The 20,183-nt window shown below is 59.3% G+C and overlaps 2 protein-coding genes across 2 annotated transcripts; both read right to left on the bottom strand.

The window, feature by feature from the left end:
- Window positions 1–39: 39 nt before the first annotated feature.
- Window positions 40–20,183, bottom strand: LOC308068595 (protocadherin gamma-A10-like). Its single transcript, XM_080399471.1, has 2 exons — window positions 12,716–20,183; window positions 40–76 (listed from the first exon to the last, which is right to left on the bottom strand). Exon 1 carries the CDS (start codon window positions 16,275–16,277, stop codon window positions 13,260–13,262), a length of 3,018 nt encoding a protein of 1,005 aa, XP_080255597.1. The 5' UTR covers window positions 16,278–20,183; the 3' UTR covers window positions 40–76; window positions 12,716–13,259.
- LOC308068529 (uncharacterized protein) lies at window positions 4,098–12,609 on the bottom strand. The gene is given in 4 exon segments (XM_080399315.1): window positions 4,098–6,828; window positions 6,831–6,933; window positions 6,935–7,348; window positions 8,090–12,609. Coding segments are annotated over 4 exon segments (6,318 nt in total). The 5' UTR covers window positions 11,198–12,609; the 3' UTR covers window positions 4,098–4,135.

Genomic DNA, 20,183 nt, shown 5'->3' with positions numbered 1-20,183 from the left:
GGGTGTTGAGCAGTTGTACTGTGCATCACTTGCTTTCCTTTCTCCCTTTTCCTTTGGATTTTATCCTTTTCCCAACCTTCTTGTGACGACTTCTGTTATAATATTATCATTACTATTATTGTTAACTTTTTAAAATTCTGTGTAAATTATTAAACTGTTCATATCTCAACCTCGAGGTTTCCATTTCTTTCAGACTCTCGTCCCCACCTCTCTGGGTGGGAGGCAGCGAGAAAACAACTGTATGGTTACCAGCTGGGATAAACCTGCAACAGCCACCCACCAGTACCCAAAAGTTGTTCTCAATCCACCCTTCCCCCAGTCTGTATTGAAACTGGGAATTGCCCAGACCCAGTTGCAGCACCTTGCACTTGGCTTTGCTGAACTTCTAGCCTGCAAAGCTGTCTCCGGATTCCATCCCTTCCCTTGAGTAAGTCAACTCACCTTCAAGTCATATCCAAATATGCTGTCACTGATCCAAACTGCACTATGAATATACAAAATAGTACTCATCCAGGTACAGACTGTTGAGGGACACCACATGTTACTGGCTTCCACTTGGATGTTGAGCCATTGACTAGAACTCTTGGGACGGGGTCATCCAGCCAATGATCCCATATTTCTCCAATTTAGCAGCCAATGTATTTTGGGGGACTGTTTTGAGGATACCCTGCACAGTCTTCCAACGATGCACATTTTCTCCCACAGGCCCCAGGTGTGCTCATGGAAATTTACTTGGGCTGGGTCGGAACTCTGCACTTTGAGGACTGCAGTAGGGATGGTCTTCCTCTTTCTCACTACAGACAAGTGCGCCTCTGGGAGCACACGTATGCCTAGGAAAGCCTTCCTCTTTACAGCTCTCAATATCAAAGGGGTGTATGTGATCTGAGCCTGCACTCAGGGAATTGCAAGGGAACTGACCTTCCCTATGTCATCAGGCACACTGACGTCAAACTCTAGCTTGTGACAACAAGCAAGGCAAGAGTCAGAAACATGCAGGAATGAAAGCATCACAGGGAATAGCATTTCTTAGGCCACACTGTCTGAGAAGCAGGAAACCCAGTTGCACACATGGTACACCGTCAGGCACACAGCTGTGTTAACTATGACAAGGAAAGAAAATGACCATCTGTTCTTCTACAATCTCACACACACAGCTCCCCTCTCTTCTCTCCAATGGTACACAACTGGTTGATTTGCTACTTGCCTTCTCAGAGTTGGAAAAGACATACCGTGCTAATACAATGCACTACGATCTCACCAAAAGGGGAGTTACATTCCCTCACAAGTCTGAGAACAAACAGAAGGATTGTCTCCAAGCCCACCATTGATAAAAGGACAAAACAAAAGAGGAGAAGCCACCCAACAGAGTCAAGGTGATCACACTGTTCGCTGAGGAGGAAACTCCCCCCTTCTTTTAGCACACATACTCTTCCATAGAGATGTTACTTCCACTAGGGTCATGTTTAAAGAGATTCCTCCCAACAATAACAGAACACAAAGATATTCTGACATCTCCTGCCTTTCACACGCACTGTAGCATGGGCAAGAGGTGCTAACACGTGACACATTGCTAAACAAAGCTCTGCTGATAATGACAAGTAAACCTACATGCACAGGAAACCAAGAAAAAAACCACATAAATCAACAGAGCAAGGCAAGGAAGCATCAGAAGACAAAGTGTTGTCAGAGAAACTCACCGGGAAGTCTTCTTGGTCTTCACTTCAGGCATTGAAATTCCTCCCTGAGAGCACCTGGAAGTCACACAGATCTCAATCTGCCAGTGTGGCCCTGAAGTCTCACCCTGGACTGCATAGTACTAGGGGGGTCATTTTAAGAAATAGTCATCAGCTCCCAGAAACCTTTTTTTCTACTGTGTGGCCTGTTCATCTCCCACAAATATGAAGCAATAAGTATAAACACCTTATCATCGGTATCTTTCTCATGCTCATTCTCCTGGGCTACTACAGCAGACTCTTTTAGCTTCTGCTTGCTTTTCCTCACAGGCAAAAGTCTGTCTTTGGTGGCTGAAGGAAGTATTTGCTGCAAAATGCCACGCACAGTTTCAAATGTAAAAGCACTCTGCAGAAAGGGGGGAAATGAACCACGACCTTCCAGGACACAAAGGCCTGAAAGACAGTGTCATTACAACTATGAAGAACTCCACATCGCAGTGTTACAGGGACAGACAGATGGGCAATGCAGTTTCACAGAGGAATTGAAGCCGTTCTTCCCGTGCATCATTGTCCAACACAAACAGTTCCTGCGCAAACTGCTAGAGGACCGACATTCCCTTTCAGGACAGGGCAACCAGGACCACTGCCTGAATGGCACAGGCCTTGGCAAAAGGCACAAAATCAGACCATTGCTTCAGCCAGAACCACGTTGACCCACCAATTTCCCTGGCTCCAAGCCGCCCTCCCACCCTCCTGGCTCTGCGCTCACAGCCTTCAGTCGCACCACGGACAGTAACCAGTGTTTTGGCCACGTGTCAGCCACAGGCTAAAGAGCATGTCATTTGGTGGCACCTTAGGGAAACAGAAGGGCATCAAAGTCTTTGCCTTGGCACCTGTACACCTTCACGGTATGGATGGGAAGTGCTTTGCCAGCCCAACAACTAGAAGAGACCTTTAAATGTTGTAAGGGTCACCAGACGCAATGACGCCCAGCTTTAGGCCTGGACAACCAACAAGGAAAGAACGAGACATCTGCTGCAGAGAAGGAATCACAGCTTCACAGTTCAGCCCCTGCCAACTGCAGAAGCTATGCAAGAAGGGTATCTAGTTGGTAATAAGCACGTGAGTGGCTCTCACCAAAGACCACAGCCACATTTCCTCAATGGAATGTCTTTGCAGAGTAGAAGAGGGAAAATGCATGGAACCACAGCTGTGGGCTCCCTGTAACAACTAGGACAAACTGAACTTTTACAGCACCATTACATCTTCCAGACATTTCAGATGTCAGGCACAGTAACCTTTTTCACCTGCCCGGTCCCTGGACAGGAAGAACTTTTCACCCTGCCCAAATATTACACAACGGGAAGGCTACCTCTGCAGACAGACAACACTGAAAGAAAAATTGCACACCAACTTCTCCTTACTGAAGAACAAGGATCACAACACAGATGCATGCAAAGGGATTTCTCCGCTCGTCACACTGCTTCTGAGAAATTTCTCAAGTGCATAAGCGATAAGCAGCTCCGATAGAGACCCAGTCATCCAAGGATCACCTCAAAGATACAACAGTCCTACTACAGCACATGGGCACCTTGGAAGATAGACGATTCCCAAACCATGACATAAAGTGTACGTCAATGCTCCATAACTGCCATGTACAGCACACATCACTCAACAGGAAGAATGAATCGATGAATGCAGTATAGCCTGTGAAGTAACATAACACTTCTGTTGTTTGTGACAACTAAAAGCATTTCCTCCAGTAACATTTTATGGAAACACAGCTATGATTGTCTTCCTCTTTACAGCAGTGACCATCAAAGCCAGGTATGTGACAGTCAGAGAAATGTAGCAGATCTGATCTTGCACACGTTATCAGACATGATGACCCACCTCCAGATCATCACAACGAGCATGGCAAGAAATTAACCCGTGCTGAACTGAAGGGATCATGGTATTCTCTTCTTAGAGCACGGCACTTAGGGTCAGGAATTAATTCAGGTATTTAGTAGGGAATGAATATTCAGTTGGCTCCTCCCAAATCTCTTGTAATGGCTCTTGCCGTAAGCACATAATTAAGCCATTTGTTAAAAACACTGTGACAATGGGCGAACACACAGGAAGGACCTCCCAGGGCTCGCAGCACAGTTGGAATAACATTCCTTTGGCCAAACGATGTGTCTTTTGCCCTTCTACAGCCCCTCAAGGACAGCTCCCAGGACGCTCATCAACAGCCCTTCATAAGTCGCGTGTTATTCTTGGACCCTCCTAAATGCCAGCACCTCTCACCAATGGGCCAGTCTCCCAGGCCATTTCTCTGTGACATACACAATTATCAGGCCTGGAAGCATTCCAAGAAGAGAAGCGCCTTCTCTGCAAGGTTCACCCAAGCAAAGCAGGTGAACTTCCTTCAAGGCCATGCACCCCCCCACACCCCCGCGCCTGTCCTGCTGCGGTCGTGCCTACGCCTCCTCCCCCCGCCAGCCCCGCGAGAGAGCGCCAGGGACCCTCACCGCCCCTGCCTGCCACCGCAGCCGGAGCGCCGGATGAGCCAGCCGGGCACGGGCCCCGCGGGAACGAGAGGCAGGAGCGCACCGAGGCCCTGTGCCCGCAGCTGCGCCGGCCTTGCCTGCGCGCGCAGAGGGAAGGCAAGGGGCAGCGAGAAACTCCAGAGCGGCAGGAAGGAAAGGCAGCCAAGCGCGGGCAGAGGCACTCACCGGGGGCGCGGCGGGGTCGTCGCCGAGCAGCGGCGCGGGCTCGTCGGGCGGCGGCCGGGCCGGCAGGGTGTCGCAGCAGCTGCCGGCCGACAAGCGGAGCTGGCTCTTGCGCGAGTCGGCGGTGAGCGACACCTCGTGCGAGTAGGAGTGCAGGAAGGCGCGGACGCCGTCGATGCCCACGAAGTGCGAGGCCGGGACGCCGCGCGCGGCGCCGCTGCCCGCCGCCAGCAGCTGCGAGCGGCGCCAGCGCCGCAGGCGCAGCGCCAGCAGCAGCAGCAGGAAGGCGAGGAAGAGGCAGGACACGGCCGCCACGGCCACCACCAGCCAGCGCGTCAGGCTGCCGGCCGGCTCGCCCGGCGCCGCCGCCGCGCTGCCCAGCTCCGAGAGCAGCTCGGCCACGCTCTCGGCCAGCACCACCGTCAGCGTGGCCGTGGCCGACAGCGCCGGCCGCCCGTGGTCCTTCACCACCACCACCAGGCTCTGCCGCGCCGCGTCGCGGGCCAGCGGGAAGCGCGCCGTGCGCACCTCGCCGCTGTGCAGCCCCACGCGGAACAGCCCCGGCTCCGGCGCCTTGGCCAGCTCGTACGACAGCCACGCGTTCTGCCCCGCGTCCGCGTCCACCGCCACCACCTTGGCCACCAGCGCCCCGGGCTCCGCCGAGCGCGGCGCCAGCTCCACGCCCGCCCAGCCCGCGCCCGGCGCCGCCGGCGGGTACAGCACCTGCGGCGCGTTGTCGTTCTCGTCCACGATCACGAGCCGCACTGACACGTTGCTGCTCAGCGCCGGCGCGCCGCCGTCCTCCGCCCGCACCCACAGCCCCACCTCGCGCACCTCCTCGTAGTCGAAGGAGCGCAGCGCGTACAGCGCGCCCGTCTCCGCCTGCACCGACACGTAGGACGAGAGCGGCGCGCCGCGCACCCGCCCCTCCGACAGCCGGTACCGCACGCGCGCGTTCTGACCCCAGTCCGCGTCCGCCGCCCGCACCGTCAGCACCAGCGCGCCCGCCGCGTTGTTCTCGGGCAGCCGGGCGCTGTAGCGCGCCTCCGCGAACACCGGCGCGTTGTCGTTCACGTCCAGCACCCGCAGCGCCAGCACCGCGCCGCTCCACAGCGACGGCGACCCGCCGTCCGCCGCCCGCACCGTCACGTTGTACTCCGCCACCTCCTCCCGGTCCAGCTCCCTCGCCGTCACCACGCGGTAGTAGCCCTCAAAGGACTTCTCCAGCCGGAACGGCAGCCCCTCGCCGATGCTGCACCGCACCTCGCCGTTCGCCCCCGAGTCCCGGTCCTGCACGTGCAGCAGGGCCACCACCGTCCCCGACGGCGCGTCCTCGGAGATCGCGCTCAGCGCCGACGATACTGTCAGTTCGGGCGCGTTGTCGTTCACGTCTGTCACGCTGATCGCGACTTTGGCCGTGTCGGAGAGACCTCCGCCGTCATATGCCTGAACCTCCATTTGATGTGAGGACATGTCCTCGAAGTCCAAATCCTCCTTAACGGATATTTCCCCTGTCTCAGGGTCTAGGTAAAAAAGTTCTGACGCTCTGTCTGAAATTCTTTTAAAACTGTATTTCACGTGCCCGTTCAGCCCCTCGTCGGCGTCGGCGGCCGTGACGGTGAGGAGGACGGAGCCCACGGGCACGTCCTCCGGCACACGCACCGTGTACTCGGCCTGGCTGAACTGGGGCGCGTTGTCGTTCGCGTCCAGCACGGCCACGCGGATCCGCGCCGTGCCCGTCCGTGCCGGGTCGCCGCCGTCGCTCGCCCTCAGCACCAGCTCGTGGAACGCCGCCTCCTCCCGGTCCAGCGCCTTGGCCAGCACCAGCTCGGGGCGCTGGTCCCCGCCGGGGCCCGCCTGCACGGCCAGCGAGAAGTGCTCGTCGCCGCTCAGCTCGTAGCTCTGCAGGGAATTCGCTCCCGCGTCCGGGTCATGAGCCTCGGCCAGGGGAAACCGCGACCCCGGCGCTGTCGTCTCGCTTATTCGCAGTTCTTTTTCTGCCTCTCGGAAGCTGGGCGCGTTGTCGTTAATGTCCGTGATCTCCACGTCGATGCCGTAAACCTTCATTTCCCCGTCCACTATCACCTCACAGCGCAGCACGCATTTCTCCACCAGCCGGCAGAGCTGCTCTCTGTCTATCCTCTCCGCAGTCACCAAGTGTCCCGTTTTCCCGTGCAGGGCGAAATACTGCGCCCTACCTCTGTCTATGATGCGCACACCGCGGTCGGGGAGCGCGGGCAGCTGCAGCGCCAGGTCCTTGGCCACGTCGCCCACGAACGAGCCCTTCGGCATCTCCTCGGGAACCGAGTAGCGCAGCTGCCCCCACGCCGCCTCCCACGCCGTCAGCAGGACGCACCAGAGCAGGGCTCGCTCCCGCCGGCCCCAACGCCTCACCGTCGCGCACATCTCCACTGAGGCACCGCCGGCAGTTCCCCGCCGCTACCCGCCGACACGGGCACGGGTACTGCTCGCCTTTTCGGGCCCCTCCGCCTCGGTGCAGCAAGGCTCCGTACCGCGGGGACGCTCGCAGACCGCCCGGCCGCCGAGCCAGCCAGCGAGCGAGAGAGCGAGCGAGCCGGGCCGCAGCGGGCGGGGCTGCCTGCAGCGCTCCGGCCTTCCCCTCGCTCCTCCTCGGTCAACAGCGGCGCCCGCAGCCTCCTCCCGGCACTGCAGGCACCGAGCGCTGCCGAGCGCGGCCCGCCCGGCCTCCCCACGGGCAGCTCGCCGGGACGCGGCACTCGCCGCGGAGGCAGCGGGTCCCGTCCAGCGGGGATCTCCGCCGTCGCCTTCTCTCCCGCCCGCCCCTGCCTGGCTCCCCGAGACCATCCCGGCCAGGGAGACAGAGCGCGCCTCCCGCGGCTCGCCTGATGCTACCGCACGGCAATGATGACTGCCTAACGGCCATGGATGCAGCGGATCGTTGCAGGAAAAAGTAATTTTTCTCGTAATACGATGCTCAGACTAGTAGTCCAAAACCACAAACGACTATCACGCTGGAACGACCGGTACAAAGACAGCAAGAGCAAACAGGCTCTGCAACACAAAACGCGACGTCCAGAGCGTCCCCCGGGAGCCAGAGGGATCAGGCTCATTCACCCAGCCGCCAGGAACACGCCCCAGATTAAACACTCCGCCACAGCTGACGGTCATTGGGCAGTTAAAGGCTAAAGGGGGTGGCGGCCATCAACACAGAACCTCAGCGCCCCACCCCCGCCCAGCCAGCCCCTGACGAGGGGCGTTGCTCGGGCACTTGCACCCGCTCTGGGATTTCTCCCCGCAAGACCTAGGATAGTTTATGCACATTCACATTTTCCAAGTCATTTGATAATTCGATACTGATAATTCTATATTCGCTTTCAACGACCGCGCAGCGGCTTTCATCTTCTCAAAAATCACGGTGTAAGAGCTTGATGCGTGGCAGGAAAACACTCGTCTAGTTCGTGAATCTTCCCGGCCGTGGGACACACCTTTCCCACTAAATGCTGTAGGAAGCGGCAGAAGACAAGGACGGCTGCAAACCCTAAGCCACGTGGACGAGGCGCAAATGTGCAAACGCACTTTATTCGAGTGTGCAAGTGGTGTCGTTTTTCGTACCTCATTGTAGCCTTAGGTATGTTCTCAGGATGGGGAGACAGGCTCTGAAACACAAGAGGCGACTTTTTTTGCTTTACTTTTTGCCGTTCTACACCTGCGCTTGTCTCAGACAAACAGACAGACAGACGAGGGCCAGTAAGGAGGAGGGAAATACCACCCAGGAAAAAGAGAGGAGAAATAATAGCGCACAGAACTCGGGAAAATCACGCCCTGATGAAATTTATCTGCCCCACGAGTGCAGCCGTTCCTGCAGCCTTCTCCAGAAGATGGGAGGGCACCTGGTGGAAGGAGGGAACCGCTCCCTAGCGGGGAACAAGCGCCGGAGTAACTGCCCCGGTCACGGCGCCACGCGCACCTTCCTGTGGGAAAGAGCATCAAGGGGCAGGCGGAGAGCCCGTGCGTGCCTCCGTTCCCTGGCGGGGACACGGCCCAGCGCTGCCCCTGCACCCCCCCGCGGGAAGCCCCGGGGAACAGCGGTCGGCGGCTCGGAAAGGCTCGAGGGGAGGAGCGCGAGCGCGCGGGCTTACCGACCTGCGGTGCGTCGGCGTCCACGGTCGGCTCTCCCGCGCCGGCGCTGCTGCTCGGGCACGGCTTCCCGCAGGGCTCCCCGCCGAGCAGCTCCTCCGCGGGCAGGCTGGGCAGCGGCGGCGGCAGCCAAGCGCCCTCGGCGACGGCGCGGCCCGGCGTCACGCACAGGTTGTAGGAGTAGGGCAAGGTGCCCTCGCAGAAGTCGGCCGGGAAGGCGGCGCCGGCCACGGAGAAGCGCTGCGCGCCCAGGCAGCGCAGGACGGCGGGCGGCCCGGCGCCGCGCACCCGCGCCACCACGGCCAGCGCCACGCTCAGCAGGAACAGCGCGGACAGCAGCGCCAGCGCCAGCACCAGGTAGAACTGCAGCTCCGCCGGCGCGTCGGCGCCCGCCGCCCGCTCGCTCAGCTCCGGCAGCGCCTCCTGCAAGCTCTCGGCCAGCACCACGTGCAGCGTGGCCGTGGCCGACAGCGCCGGCTGCCCGTGGTCCTTCACCACGGCCACCAGCCGCTGCTTGGCCGCGTCCCTCTCCGACACGGCCCGCGCCGTGCGCACCTCGCCGCTGTGCAGCCCCACGCGGAACAGCGCCGGCTCCGGCGCCTGCACCAGCTCGTACGACAGCCACGCGTTGCGCCCCGCGTCCGCGTCCACCGCCACCACCTTGGCCACCAGGTACCCGGCCTCGGCCGAGCGCGGCACCACCTCGAACGGCCCCGCGCCCGCCGCCGCCTCCGCCCCCGCGCCCGCCGCCGGCCACAGCACGCGCGGCGCGTTGTCGTTGCGGTCCAGCACGAAGACGCGCACCGTCGCCGTGGAGCTCCGCGCCGGCGCCCCGCCGTCCTGCGCCCGCACCGCCACCGCGAACTCGCGGCACTGCTCGTAGTCGAAGGAGCGCTGCGCGTACACCGCGCCGCTCCGCGCCTCCACCGACACGTACGGCGCCGCGCCCGCGCTGCCGCCCGCCAGCCAGTAGCTCACGCGCCCGTTGGCGCCCGCGTCCGCGTCCCGCGCGCGCACGCGCAGCACCGGCGCGCCCGCCGCGTTGTTCTCCGCCACGTAGGCGCTGTAGGCGGCCTCCTCGAACACCGGCGCGTTGTCGTTCACGTCCGACACCTCCAGCACCAGCGCCGTGCGGCTGGACAGCGCCGGGCTGCCGCCGTCCCTGGCCACCACCGTCACCCGGTGCTCGGCCGCCTGCTCCCGGTCCAGCGCGCTCGCCGTCACCACCTTGTACGAGCCGCCCGACGATGCCACGATCGACAGCGGCGCCTCGCCCAACAGCTCGCACGACACCTGACCGTTCTCCCCGGAGTCCCGGTCCCGCACTTTCACCACGGCCACCACCGTGCCGGCCGGCGCGTCCTCGGGCACCGGGCTCGACACCGACAGCACCGTGATTTCGGGCGCGTTGTCGTTCTCGTCGGTGATCTCTAGCTGCACCCTGCAGTGTGCCGTCAGCCCGCCGCCGTCCCTCGCCTCCAGGCCGAAGCTGTATTTACTCCTCTCCTCGAAATCGAGGGGACCCGCCGTCCTGACCTCACCGCTTTCGCTGTCCACGCTGAACAACGCGCGGACGCCGTCGGGGACGTTGCCGAAGGAGTAGGAGACCCGCGCGTTGGAGCCCACGTCCTCATCCGTGGCCCGCACCCGCAGCACCGGCGACCCCGGCGGCAGATTCTCCCGCACTCGCGCCTCGTAGACGCTTTTACTGAACGCGGGCGGGTTGTCGTTGGCGTCCGTCACGTTGACGCGAACCTGCACGGTTCCGGACCTGGCGGGGTCCCCGCCATCCACCGCCGTCAGCACCAGCTCGAAGGAGCTCTGCTTCTCACGGTCCAACGCGCGCTCTAGCACTAATTCCGGCTGCTTGCTTCCATCCCGGCTCTCCTTGACGGCCAGGCTGAAGGACGGGTTGCTGCTGAGCTGGTACGTCAGCTGCGAGTTGCTGCCCATGTCCACGTCTCGGGCCATCTCCAGCGGAAAACGAGCTCCGGGAAGCGTCCATTCACCGATGTCGAGGTGGAGAGCAGCCTTGCTGAAAGCCGGCGCGTTGTCGTTGACGTCGTGGATGGCGACGTCGACGTGGAAGACGTTGAGCGGGTTCTGCACCAGCGCCTCGAAGCTGACGGCACAGGACGGCGACTCGCCGCACATCTGCTCCCGGTCCAGCCTCTCGCTCACGTACAGGTTCCCGTTCTCCCCGCTCACGCTGAAGTATTGCTTGTCGGCGCTGAGCCGCAGCTTGCGTGCCGGCAGCTCGGCCGGGCTCAGCCCCAGGTCCCGCGCCAGCGGCCCCACCAGCGAGCCTCTGCCCAGCTCCTCGGGGATGGCGTAGCGGATCCGCTCCGGCGCCGCCCGGCAGCACAAGCACAGCAGCACGGCGGGCAGCAGCGCTCGCCCGGCCGCTCGCCGCCGGCTCGGCCCCGGCCTGCCCGCCATTCTCGCCAGCGCCCGCCGCGCTCCTCCCTCCTGCCGCTGCCCTCCCTCCCTTGCAGCCCCGCTCCGCCACGAGCGCGGGGGCCGCCGGAGAGCAGCGATCTCGGCGCCGGCTCTGACGCCGCTGCTCCCCGCGCCGCCTCTCGCCGCTGCTGCCCGTGCCGCTGCCGCTCTGGCCGGCGCCGTGCGAGCCAGCAGCCCGTGGGGGCAGGACGCTGCGGCGGCTGCGGCTGATGGCTGCGACTCCGGCTCCATCGCCGCTCCGCGTCGGCCAACAGCGGCACCCGGAGGCGCCACGACGCCACCGCAGCCGGCTGATGGCTGCGCTCCGCGGGGCGCGGCGGCTGCGCCGGCCCCGGGGGCGTTCAACGCTCAGGCACGGTGCCAGGGACTTTCGGTCACCTCCCCCATCGCAGGGAGTGATCAGCGCCCGATTCGCGCGGCAGAGCAGAACACAAAGGAACTCAGCCGGTCTTGGTGAAATCGGCGGCAACGAGAAGAGCAACACACCGTTTGATAGCTGTGGAAGACTTCATTCTCCGTTCTGCTTTCCTTACCTGGGACGAGTACCATCAAAGAAAAATTCGTGTTGGAGTACTCAATGAGGCATCAGAAACAGAATGAAGCAAAATCCTCTGCAGTCCTGTCATGGTAGACCTGCAAGGGGTCTCCTTTGTTTTTTTGTTAATTTTTTCTTCTCCTTTTGTATTTTTCCATTTGGGGGAAGAAAATTTGAATGGCCACGTGTATAGCTCTTTCCTAAGAAAGCAGAATAACCCTTACTAGTTTCATTTTTATTCACAGAAGTTCCTGCTCTTATATCTCTGAACTTGAGGGGTTGAGCAGGGGATAGTGCAAAGCCATACCGAGTCTTTCATGGAACTAAAGAATGGTTTGGGTTGGAAGGGACCTTTCAAGTTCACCTAGCCCAGCCCTGTGCCATGGACAGGGACCTCCTTCACTAGGTCAGGTTGCTCAAAGCCCCGTCTAACCTGACCATGAACCCTTCCAAGGATGGCGCATGCACACCTTATCTGTGGCAACCTCTTCCACTCTCTCACCACCCTCATCGTAAAATGTTTCTTTCCGTCTCATCAACACCAACCCTCTTCCAGTACAAAACCATTGCCTCTTGCCTGGTCACAACAGCCTGGGTCATCACATATTCCAGCCCTTTGACCATTTAGCTGGTCCTTCTCTGGACCTAATGTAACTGGCCCACGTCTGTTGTGACTGTGAACCCCAGAGCTGAGCGCAGTCCTGCAGCTGGGGTATCATGAAAGCAGAGTAGAAGGGGAGAACCACCTCACTTGGCCTGCTGGCCACGCTACTTCTTATGCAGCCCAGGATGTGAGTGGCTTTCTGGGCACTAAGCCCACATTGCCAGCTCATGTCCCATTCGTCACTGTCCTGGTTTCAGCTGGGATGGATTTAACTGTCTTCTTAGTAGCTAGTACAGTGCTGTGTTGTGGCTGTGATGTGAGAACTATGTTGATAATGCACTGATGTTTTCAGCTGTTGCTGGGTAATGTTTATGCTACGTCGAAGAATTTTTCAGTTTCTTGGGACTTGCCAGCCAGAGTGCTAGAGGGGCACAAGAGAGTGTCAATGGACACAGACAGGTCAGATGACCTGAACCAGCCAAAGAGGTATTCCATTCCATGGGACGTCATTGCTCAGGGACTGGCTGGGCATCGGTCAGTGGATGTTGAGCAGTTGTACTGTGCATCACTTGCTTTCCTTTCTCCCTTTGGATTTTATCCTTTTACCCACCTTCTCATGATGACTGCTGTTATTAATATTATCATCATTATTATTATTGTAGTTCTTAACTTTTTAAATTCTGTTTAGAGTTATTAAATTTTTCTTATCTCAAACCTAGAGTTTAACATTCCTTTCAGATTCTCCTCCCCAGTGGGGGGGAGTGAGGAAATGGCTTTATGGTTACCAGCTGGTGTAAACACACAACAGTCACACACCATAACATTCCTTTGGCCAAACGATGTGTCTTATACCCATCTGCAGCCCCTCAAGGACAGCTCCCAGGACGCTCGTCAACAGCCCCTCACAAGTCCCGTGGTGTTCTTGGACCCTCCTAATGTGCCAGCACCTCTTACCAAACTGCCAGTCCCCCAGGCCATTTCTCTGTGACATAAGCCATTATCACGCCTGGGAGCATTCCAAGAAGGGAGGCGTATGCTCTGCAAGGCTCTCCAGCAGAGCCTGGAGCCGAAGCCGAGCAAAGCAGGAGTCCCGAGCGCTCCCTCCAGTCCATGAACCCCCCCACACCCCCGCGCCTGTCCTGCTGCGGTCGTGCCTACGCCTCCTCCCCCCGCCAGCCCCGCGAGAGAGCGCCAGGGACCCTCACCGCCCCTGCCTGCCACCGCAGCCGGAGCGCCGGATGAGCCAGCCAGGCACGGGCCCCGCGGGAACGAGAGGCAGGAGCGCACCGAGGCCCTGTGCCCGCAGCTGCGCCGGCCTTGCCTGCGCGCACGGAGGGAAGGCAAGGGGCAGCGAGAAACTCCAGAGCGGCAGGAAGGAAAGGCAGCCAAGCGCGGGCAGAGGCACTCACCGGGGGCGCGGCGGGGTCGTCGCCGAGCAGCGGCGCGGGCTCGTCGGGCGGCGGCCGGGCCGGCAGGGTGTCGCAGCAGCTGCCGGCCGACAAGCGGAGCTGGCTCTTGCGCGAGTCGGCGGTGAGCGACACCTCGTGCGAGTAGGAGTGCAGGAAGGCGCGGACGCCGTCGATGCCCACGAAGTGCGAGGCCGGGACGCCGCGCGCGGCGCCGCTGCCCGCCGCCAGCAGCTGCGAGCGGCGCCAGCGCCGTAGGCGCAGCGCCAGCAGCAGCAGCAGGAAGGCGAGGAAGAGGCAGGACACGGCCGCCACGGCCACCACCAGCCAGCGCGTCAGGCTGCCGGCCGGCTCGCCCGGCGCCGCCGCCGCGCTGCCCAGCTCCGAGAGCAGCTCGGCCACGCTCTCGGCCAGCACCACCGTCAGCGTGGCCGTGGCCGACAGCGCCGGCCGCCCGTGGTCCTTCACCACCACCACCAGGCTCTGCCGCGCCGCGTCGCGGGCCAGCGGGAAGCGCGCCGTGCGCACCTCGCCGCTGTGCAGCCCCACGCGGAACAGCCCCGGCTCCGTCGCCTTGGCCAGCTCGTACGACAGCCACGCGTTCTGCCCCGCGTCCGCGTCCACCGCCACCACCTTGGCCACCAGCGCCCCGGGCTCCGCCGAGCGCGGCGCCAGCTCCACGCCCGCCCAGCCCGCGCCCGGCGCCGCCGGCGGGTACAGCACCTGCGGCGCGTTGTCGTTCTCGTCCACGATCACGAGCCGCACCGACACGTTGCTGCTCAGCGCCGGCGCGCCGCCGTCCTCCGCCCGCACCCACAGCCCCACCTCGCGCACCTCCTCGTAGTCGAAGGAGCGCAGCGCGTACAGCGCGCCCGTCTCCGCCTGCACCGACACGTAGGACGAGAGCGGCGCGCCGCGCACCCGCCCCTCCGACAGCCGGTACCGCACGCGCGCGTTCTGACCCCAGTCCGCGTCCGCCGCCCGCACCGTCAGCACCAGCGCGCCCGCCGCGTTGTTCTCGGGCAGCCGGGCGCTGTAGCGCGCCTCCGCGAACACCGGCGCGTTGTCGTTCACGTCCAGCACCCGCAGCGCCAGCACCGCGCCGCTCCACAGCGACGGCGACCCGCCGTCCGCCGCCCGCACCGTCACGTTGTACTCCGCCACCTCCTCCCGGTCCAGCTCCCTCGCCGTCACCACGCGGTAGTAGCCCTCAAAGGACTTCTCCAGCCGGAACGGCAGCCCCTCGCCGATGCTGCACCGCACCTCGCCGTTCGCCCCCGAGTCCCGGTCCTGCACGTGCAGCAGGGCCACCACCGTCCCCGACGGCGCGTCCTCGGAGATCGCGCTCAGCGCCGATGATACTGTCAGTTCGGGCGCGTTGTCGTTCACGTCTGTCACGCTGATCGCGACTTTGGCCGTGTCGAAAAGGGCCCCACCATCATGCGTCTGCACTTCTAGTTCGTAAAACTCGGCTTCCTCGAAGTCCAGGCTCCGCACCACCGTGATCGATCCCGTCTCAGCGTCCAGGTGGAAAACCTGCGGTGCCAGGTCCTTCGTTTTCTTCACTGAGTATTTCACGTGCCCGTTCAGCCCCTCGTCGGCGTCGGCGGCCGTGACGGTGAGGAGGACGGAGCCCACGGGCACGTCCTCCGGCACACGCACCGTATACTCGGCCTGGCTGAACTGGGGCGCGTTGTCGTTCGCGTCCAGCACGGCCACGCGGATCCGCGCCGTGCCCGTCCGTGCCGGGTCGCCGCCGTCGCTCGCCCTCAGCACCAGCTCGTGGAACGCCGCCTCCTCCCGGTCCAGCGCCTTGGCCAGCACCAGCTCGGGGCGCTGGTCCCCGCCGGGGCCCGCCTGCACGGCCAGCGAGAAGTGCTCGTCGCCGCTCAGCTCGTAGCTCTGCAGGGAATTCGCTCCCGCGTCCGGGTCGTGAGCCTCGGCCAGGGGAAACCGCGACCCCGGCGCTGTCGTCTCGCTCATTCTCAGCTCCGTTTCTGTGTCTTGGAAGCTTGGCGCGTTGTCGTTAATGTCCGTGATCTCCACGTCGACGCCGTAAACCTTCATTTCCCCGTCCACAATCACCTCACAGCGCAGCACGCATTTCTCCACCAGCCGGCAGAGCTGCTCTCTGTCTAACCTCTCCGCCGTCACCAAGTGTCCCGTTTTCCCGTGCAGGGCGAAATACTGCGCCCTACCTCTGTCTATGATGCGCACGCCGCGGTCGGGGAGCGCGGGCAGCTGCAGCGCCAGGTCCTTGGCCACGTCGCCCACGAACGAGCCCTTCGGCATCTCCTCGGGAACCGAGTAGCGCAGCTGCCCCCACGCCGCCTCCCACGCCGCCAGCAGGACGCACCAGAGCAGGGCTCGCTCCCTCCGGCCCCAGCGCTCTTTCCCCTCCGCCATTCTAAATCCTGGCAGCAGCCGCCTGCTCGACCCTCCGCCCTCCGGAGCCGGCCTGCGGTTCAGCTCTGCCGCCGCGCTGCTCCCGCCCAGCCTTTCCTGCGAGCAGTCCGGCTCGGCTCGTTCCCCTCGCTGCATGGGCTGGGGCAGTGTAGTCCTGCCGCTCGCTCGCTGCTGCTGCGGCCGCCGCCCATCTTCGGACACATCACGAGCCGACAGCGACACTCGCAGTCGCAGGCAGAAATTGCCGCGCTCTGGCGCAGGAGCCGCCCTCCGCCCTCCCGGCTTCTCGCTCCGGTTCAGCCCGTAGCACCTGCTGCAGCCCCGCGCTTGCGAGCATCCCTGATAGCAGTGGGAACACATTCACGGGACATGCACGCATTCAGGAGAGTCTCTCTGACAGGCCCTCTCCACCGGATTGCTTCACAGAATCATTGAAGGATAGAAAAGAATAGAATGATAGAATATAGCATCATAGATTTGTAGATTCATAGAACCAGAGAATCACAGTCTGTGTTCGAAGGCACCTTTAAAGATCACATAGCCTACCCCACACCATCCCACACCCCCCCGCAATGAGCAGGGATATATTCAACTAGATCAGGTGACCCAGAGCCCCGTCCACAGAGTCACAGATTGTTCGGGGTTGGAAGGCACAACTGGAGATCATCTAGTCCAACCTCCTGGTAAATCAGGTTCATCTAGGCCAGGTGTCACAAAATTGCAACCAGGTGGGTTTGAATGTCTCTAGAAGAGACTCCACAACCTCTCTGGGTAGCCTTTTCCAGTGCTCTGTTACCCTTAAATTAAAGATGTTTTTCCTCATATTCAGATGGAACTTCCTGTGTTCATGCCCATTGCCCCTTGTCCTGTACTTGGCTCCACTGAAAAGAGCCTGTCGCCATCCTCTTGACACCCGCCCTTTAAATATTTGTATACACTGACTAGATCCCCTCCCAGTCTCCAGGATAAACAGTCCCAGCTTTCTCAGCCTTTTCTCATAAGGGAGATGCTCCAGTCCCCTCATCATCCTTGTACCCCTGCACTGGAGCCTTTATCCCGATCTTGAATGTTTTCAGAGATGGGGCGCCTACAGCTTCTTAGGCAACCTCTTCCGGTGTTTTGCTGCCCTCATTGTAAAACATTTCTTCCATCTATTCTGAACCTACCCTCTTTTAGTTTCAGACTATTACCCCTTGTCCTATTGCTGCAGTCCCTATTAAAAAGTCTGCCCTTGTCTTTCTTAGAAGCCTCTTTTAAGTACTGAAAGGCCACAAAAAGGTGTCTTCAGAGCCTTGTCTTCTCCAGGCTAAACAACCTCAACTCTCTCAGCCTTTCCTCATAAGAGAAGTGTTTCATCCCTCTGATCATTTTTGTGGCCCTCCTCTGGACCCACTCTAACAGGTCCATGTGTTTCCTGTGCTGAAGACCCCAGAACTAGATTCAGTACTCCAGGTGGGGACTCACCAGAGAAGAGCAGAGGGGCAGAATCACCTCCCTCAACCTCCTGGCCACACTTGTTTTGATGCAGCCCAGGGCATGTTTGGCCTTCTTGGCTGTGAGTGCACGTTGTTGACTCATGTCCAGTTTTTCATCCATCAGTACCTCCAAGTCCTTCTCCGCAGGGCTGCTTTCAGTAACTGTATTGCCCTGGCAGTGGTGTAGGACCTTGCACGTGGCCTTGTTAAACTTCATGAAGTTTCTGTGTGCCCATTTTTTAAGCTTGTCCAGGTCCCTCTGAATGGCATCCCATCCCTCAAGCATGTCAACTGCACCACTCAGCTTGGTGTCACCTGCAAATGTCTACTGTCTATGTCACTGATTAAGATATTAAATAGTACTGGTCCCCATACAGACCCCAGAGGGACAGCACTCATCACTGGTCTCCATCCAGACACTGAGCCATTGACCACCACTTTCTGGATGCGACCACCCAGCCAATTACATACCCAGCAAATAGTCCATCCATCAAATCCATCTGTCTCCAATTTAGAGAGGAGATCATGTCAAAGGCCTTACAGAAGTCCAAATAGATGACACCTGTAGCTCTTCCCTTGTCCACTGATGTAGTCATGCCACCATAGAAGGCCACTAGGTTGGTCAGACAAGACTTGCCCTTGGTGAAGCCAGACTGGCTCTCAAAACACCTCCATGTCCTCCATGTCCCTTAGCATAACTTCTAGGAGGATCTGTTCCATGATCTTCCCAGGCACAGAGGTGAGGCTGACAGGTCACTAGTCCCAAGGTCCTCCTTTCTTCCCTTTTAATAAATGGGTGCAATCTTCCCCTTTTTCCGGTCACCAGGGACTTTACCGGACTGACATGACTTTGGAAATATGGAGAGTGGCTTAGCAACTACATCAGCCAATTCTGTCAGGACCTTGAGATGCATCTCGTCAGGTGTCATAGACTTCTGTATGTTCAGGTTCCTCAGGTGGTCTCAAACTTGATCTTCTCTTACAGTGGGAGGGACTTTGCTCCCCCAGTCCCTGCCTTCAGGTCCATCCACTTGAAAGGTGTGGGAAGAGAGATTGCCAGTGAAGACCGAGGCAAAAAAGTTGTTGTGTACATCAGCCACCTTCTCCTCTGTTGTTACCAGTTTGCCAGTCATGTACATTGGTGGAGATACTCTTTCTTTGACCTTCCTTTTCTGGCTGACACACCCATAGAAGCCTTTCTTACTATTCTTTGCATCCCTTGCCAAGGTCAGCTCCAGCAACACCTTGGCCTTCCTGATCCCACCCCCACACAACCGGGCAATGTCCCCATACTCTTCCCAGGACACCTGTCCTTGCTTCCGCTGCCTGTGCATTTCCTTTTACTCAGCCAGGCCAGTCTCTTGCGCTCCTTTCCTGATTTCTTACATGTGGAGATCTAGAGCTCTCATGCTCTGTGGGAAGTATCTTTAGAGATCTACCAGCTTTGTTCTGCTCCTTTGTCTCTGATGGCAGTTTCCAAGAAGGTCCCATTGACCAACCCCTTGAACAACTGTAAGTTTGCTTTCCTAAAATTCAGGGACCTGACTTTACCTGGCCCATATCCCATAGGACAGACAACTCCACCAGTGCATGATCACTGTAGCCCAGGCTGCCTCTAAGCCTGAAGCCTCTGATTAGCACACTTGCGTTGGTGACCAACGGGCCCAGAAACACATGCCCTCCGGTAGGGCTGTCTATTACCTAGCCTGAGAAGTTATCTTTACTAAAGGGCATCTCCAAAAAGCCCCTTGGGAAAGCTCAGCAGTGTGTTCAGGCCCTCCAATACAGGAAACAGCTTCCCCCTCTCACAGGGTAAAAAACTTAATAAACCATCTAGTTAACTGCATCAGACACACAAACCCTCAAGGTGGAACGACCCGAGAAGCAGCAGTTTTACACCCAGATGGGCTGGTTCCTTGTGATCTCAGTAAGGGACACATGCCGACTATCTCAGATGTCATCCACGACCCTGTTTATTATAGCTCACCCTATTGGAAGAGATTAGCATAGATAATCCTATGTCCCTTTAGATGCAGAGAACCCTCGGAAGAGCAGCTTCAAACATGACCCCAGCCATTCACAGTATGCCATGCAGACTGTGGTCATAGAAAAGAATAGTGTGCCCCTGTTTCAGTCATTCAAGTCATTACAGCACTTTCCTGCAACAAAGCAATTCTATTCATCATTTCTACTGTGCCAGTAAAAGAAGTTCCCATGCAGTCTTCTTGCTCACAGGTGCCTTTCTCACCACTAACAACTGGGAGCCGCCTGCAGGTTCTTTGGTTACAATGAGCTGACTGAGTTTATACTGCTGACCAGGGATTGATGCAGTACAACACAGCACAGCACAGCACAGGTGTGTCTCTTCCTAGATTAATGGGATACTGGATCACTCAGTCCTCGATGCACAATGGTTTTCAGTTAGAATCATTACACCAGCCTGTCCCCAGGACTTACCTTTTTCTCAGAATCTTTGCAGAAGGGATGGCTGTAGTTCTCTGCATTTCCAAGAGTGAATCCTCTCCCTGGAAGTAGTTTTCACCCTCCAATTAACCACCTCAAGCTGCTACCCCAAACACCTCTCCAGAGGAACACATATGCTTTGTGAAATCCATCCTCCAAAACCTTCAGAATAAAAATACTTTGTGCTCAAATGATTTACAGTTCCTAACAGCAGCTGGAGCCATTCGGACAGTGGGAAATGTCACTTTCCCCATCTCATTGCTTAGGGTAGGGGCCAGTTTCCCTGGGCCTGGAACTAACTGAGCCAAGTCACAAACAAAAGCTCAGA

The sequence above is a fragment of the Falco punctatus genome, assembly GCF_963210335.1.
Source record: "Falco punctatus genome assembly, chromosome: 8".
NCBI classification, from domain to species: domain Eukaryota; kingdom Metazoa; phylum Chordata; class Aves; order Falconiformes; family Falconidae; genus Falco; species Falco punctatus.
The sequence above is the reverse complement of the archived record's forward strand: the minus strand, read 5'-3'. Positions and strand labels throughout refer to the sequence as shown.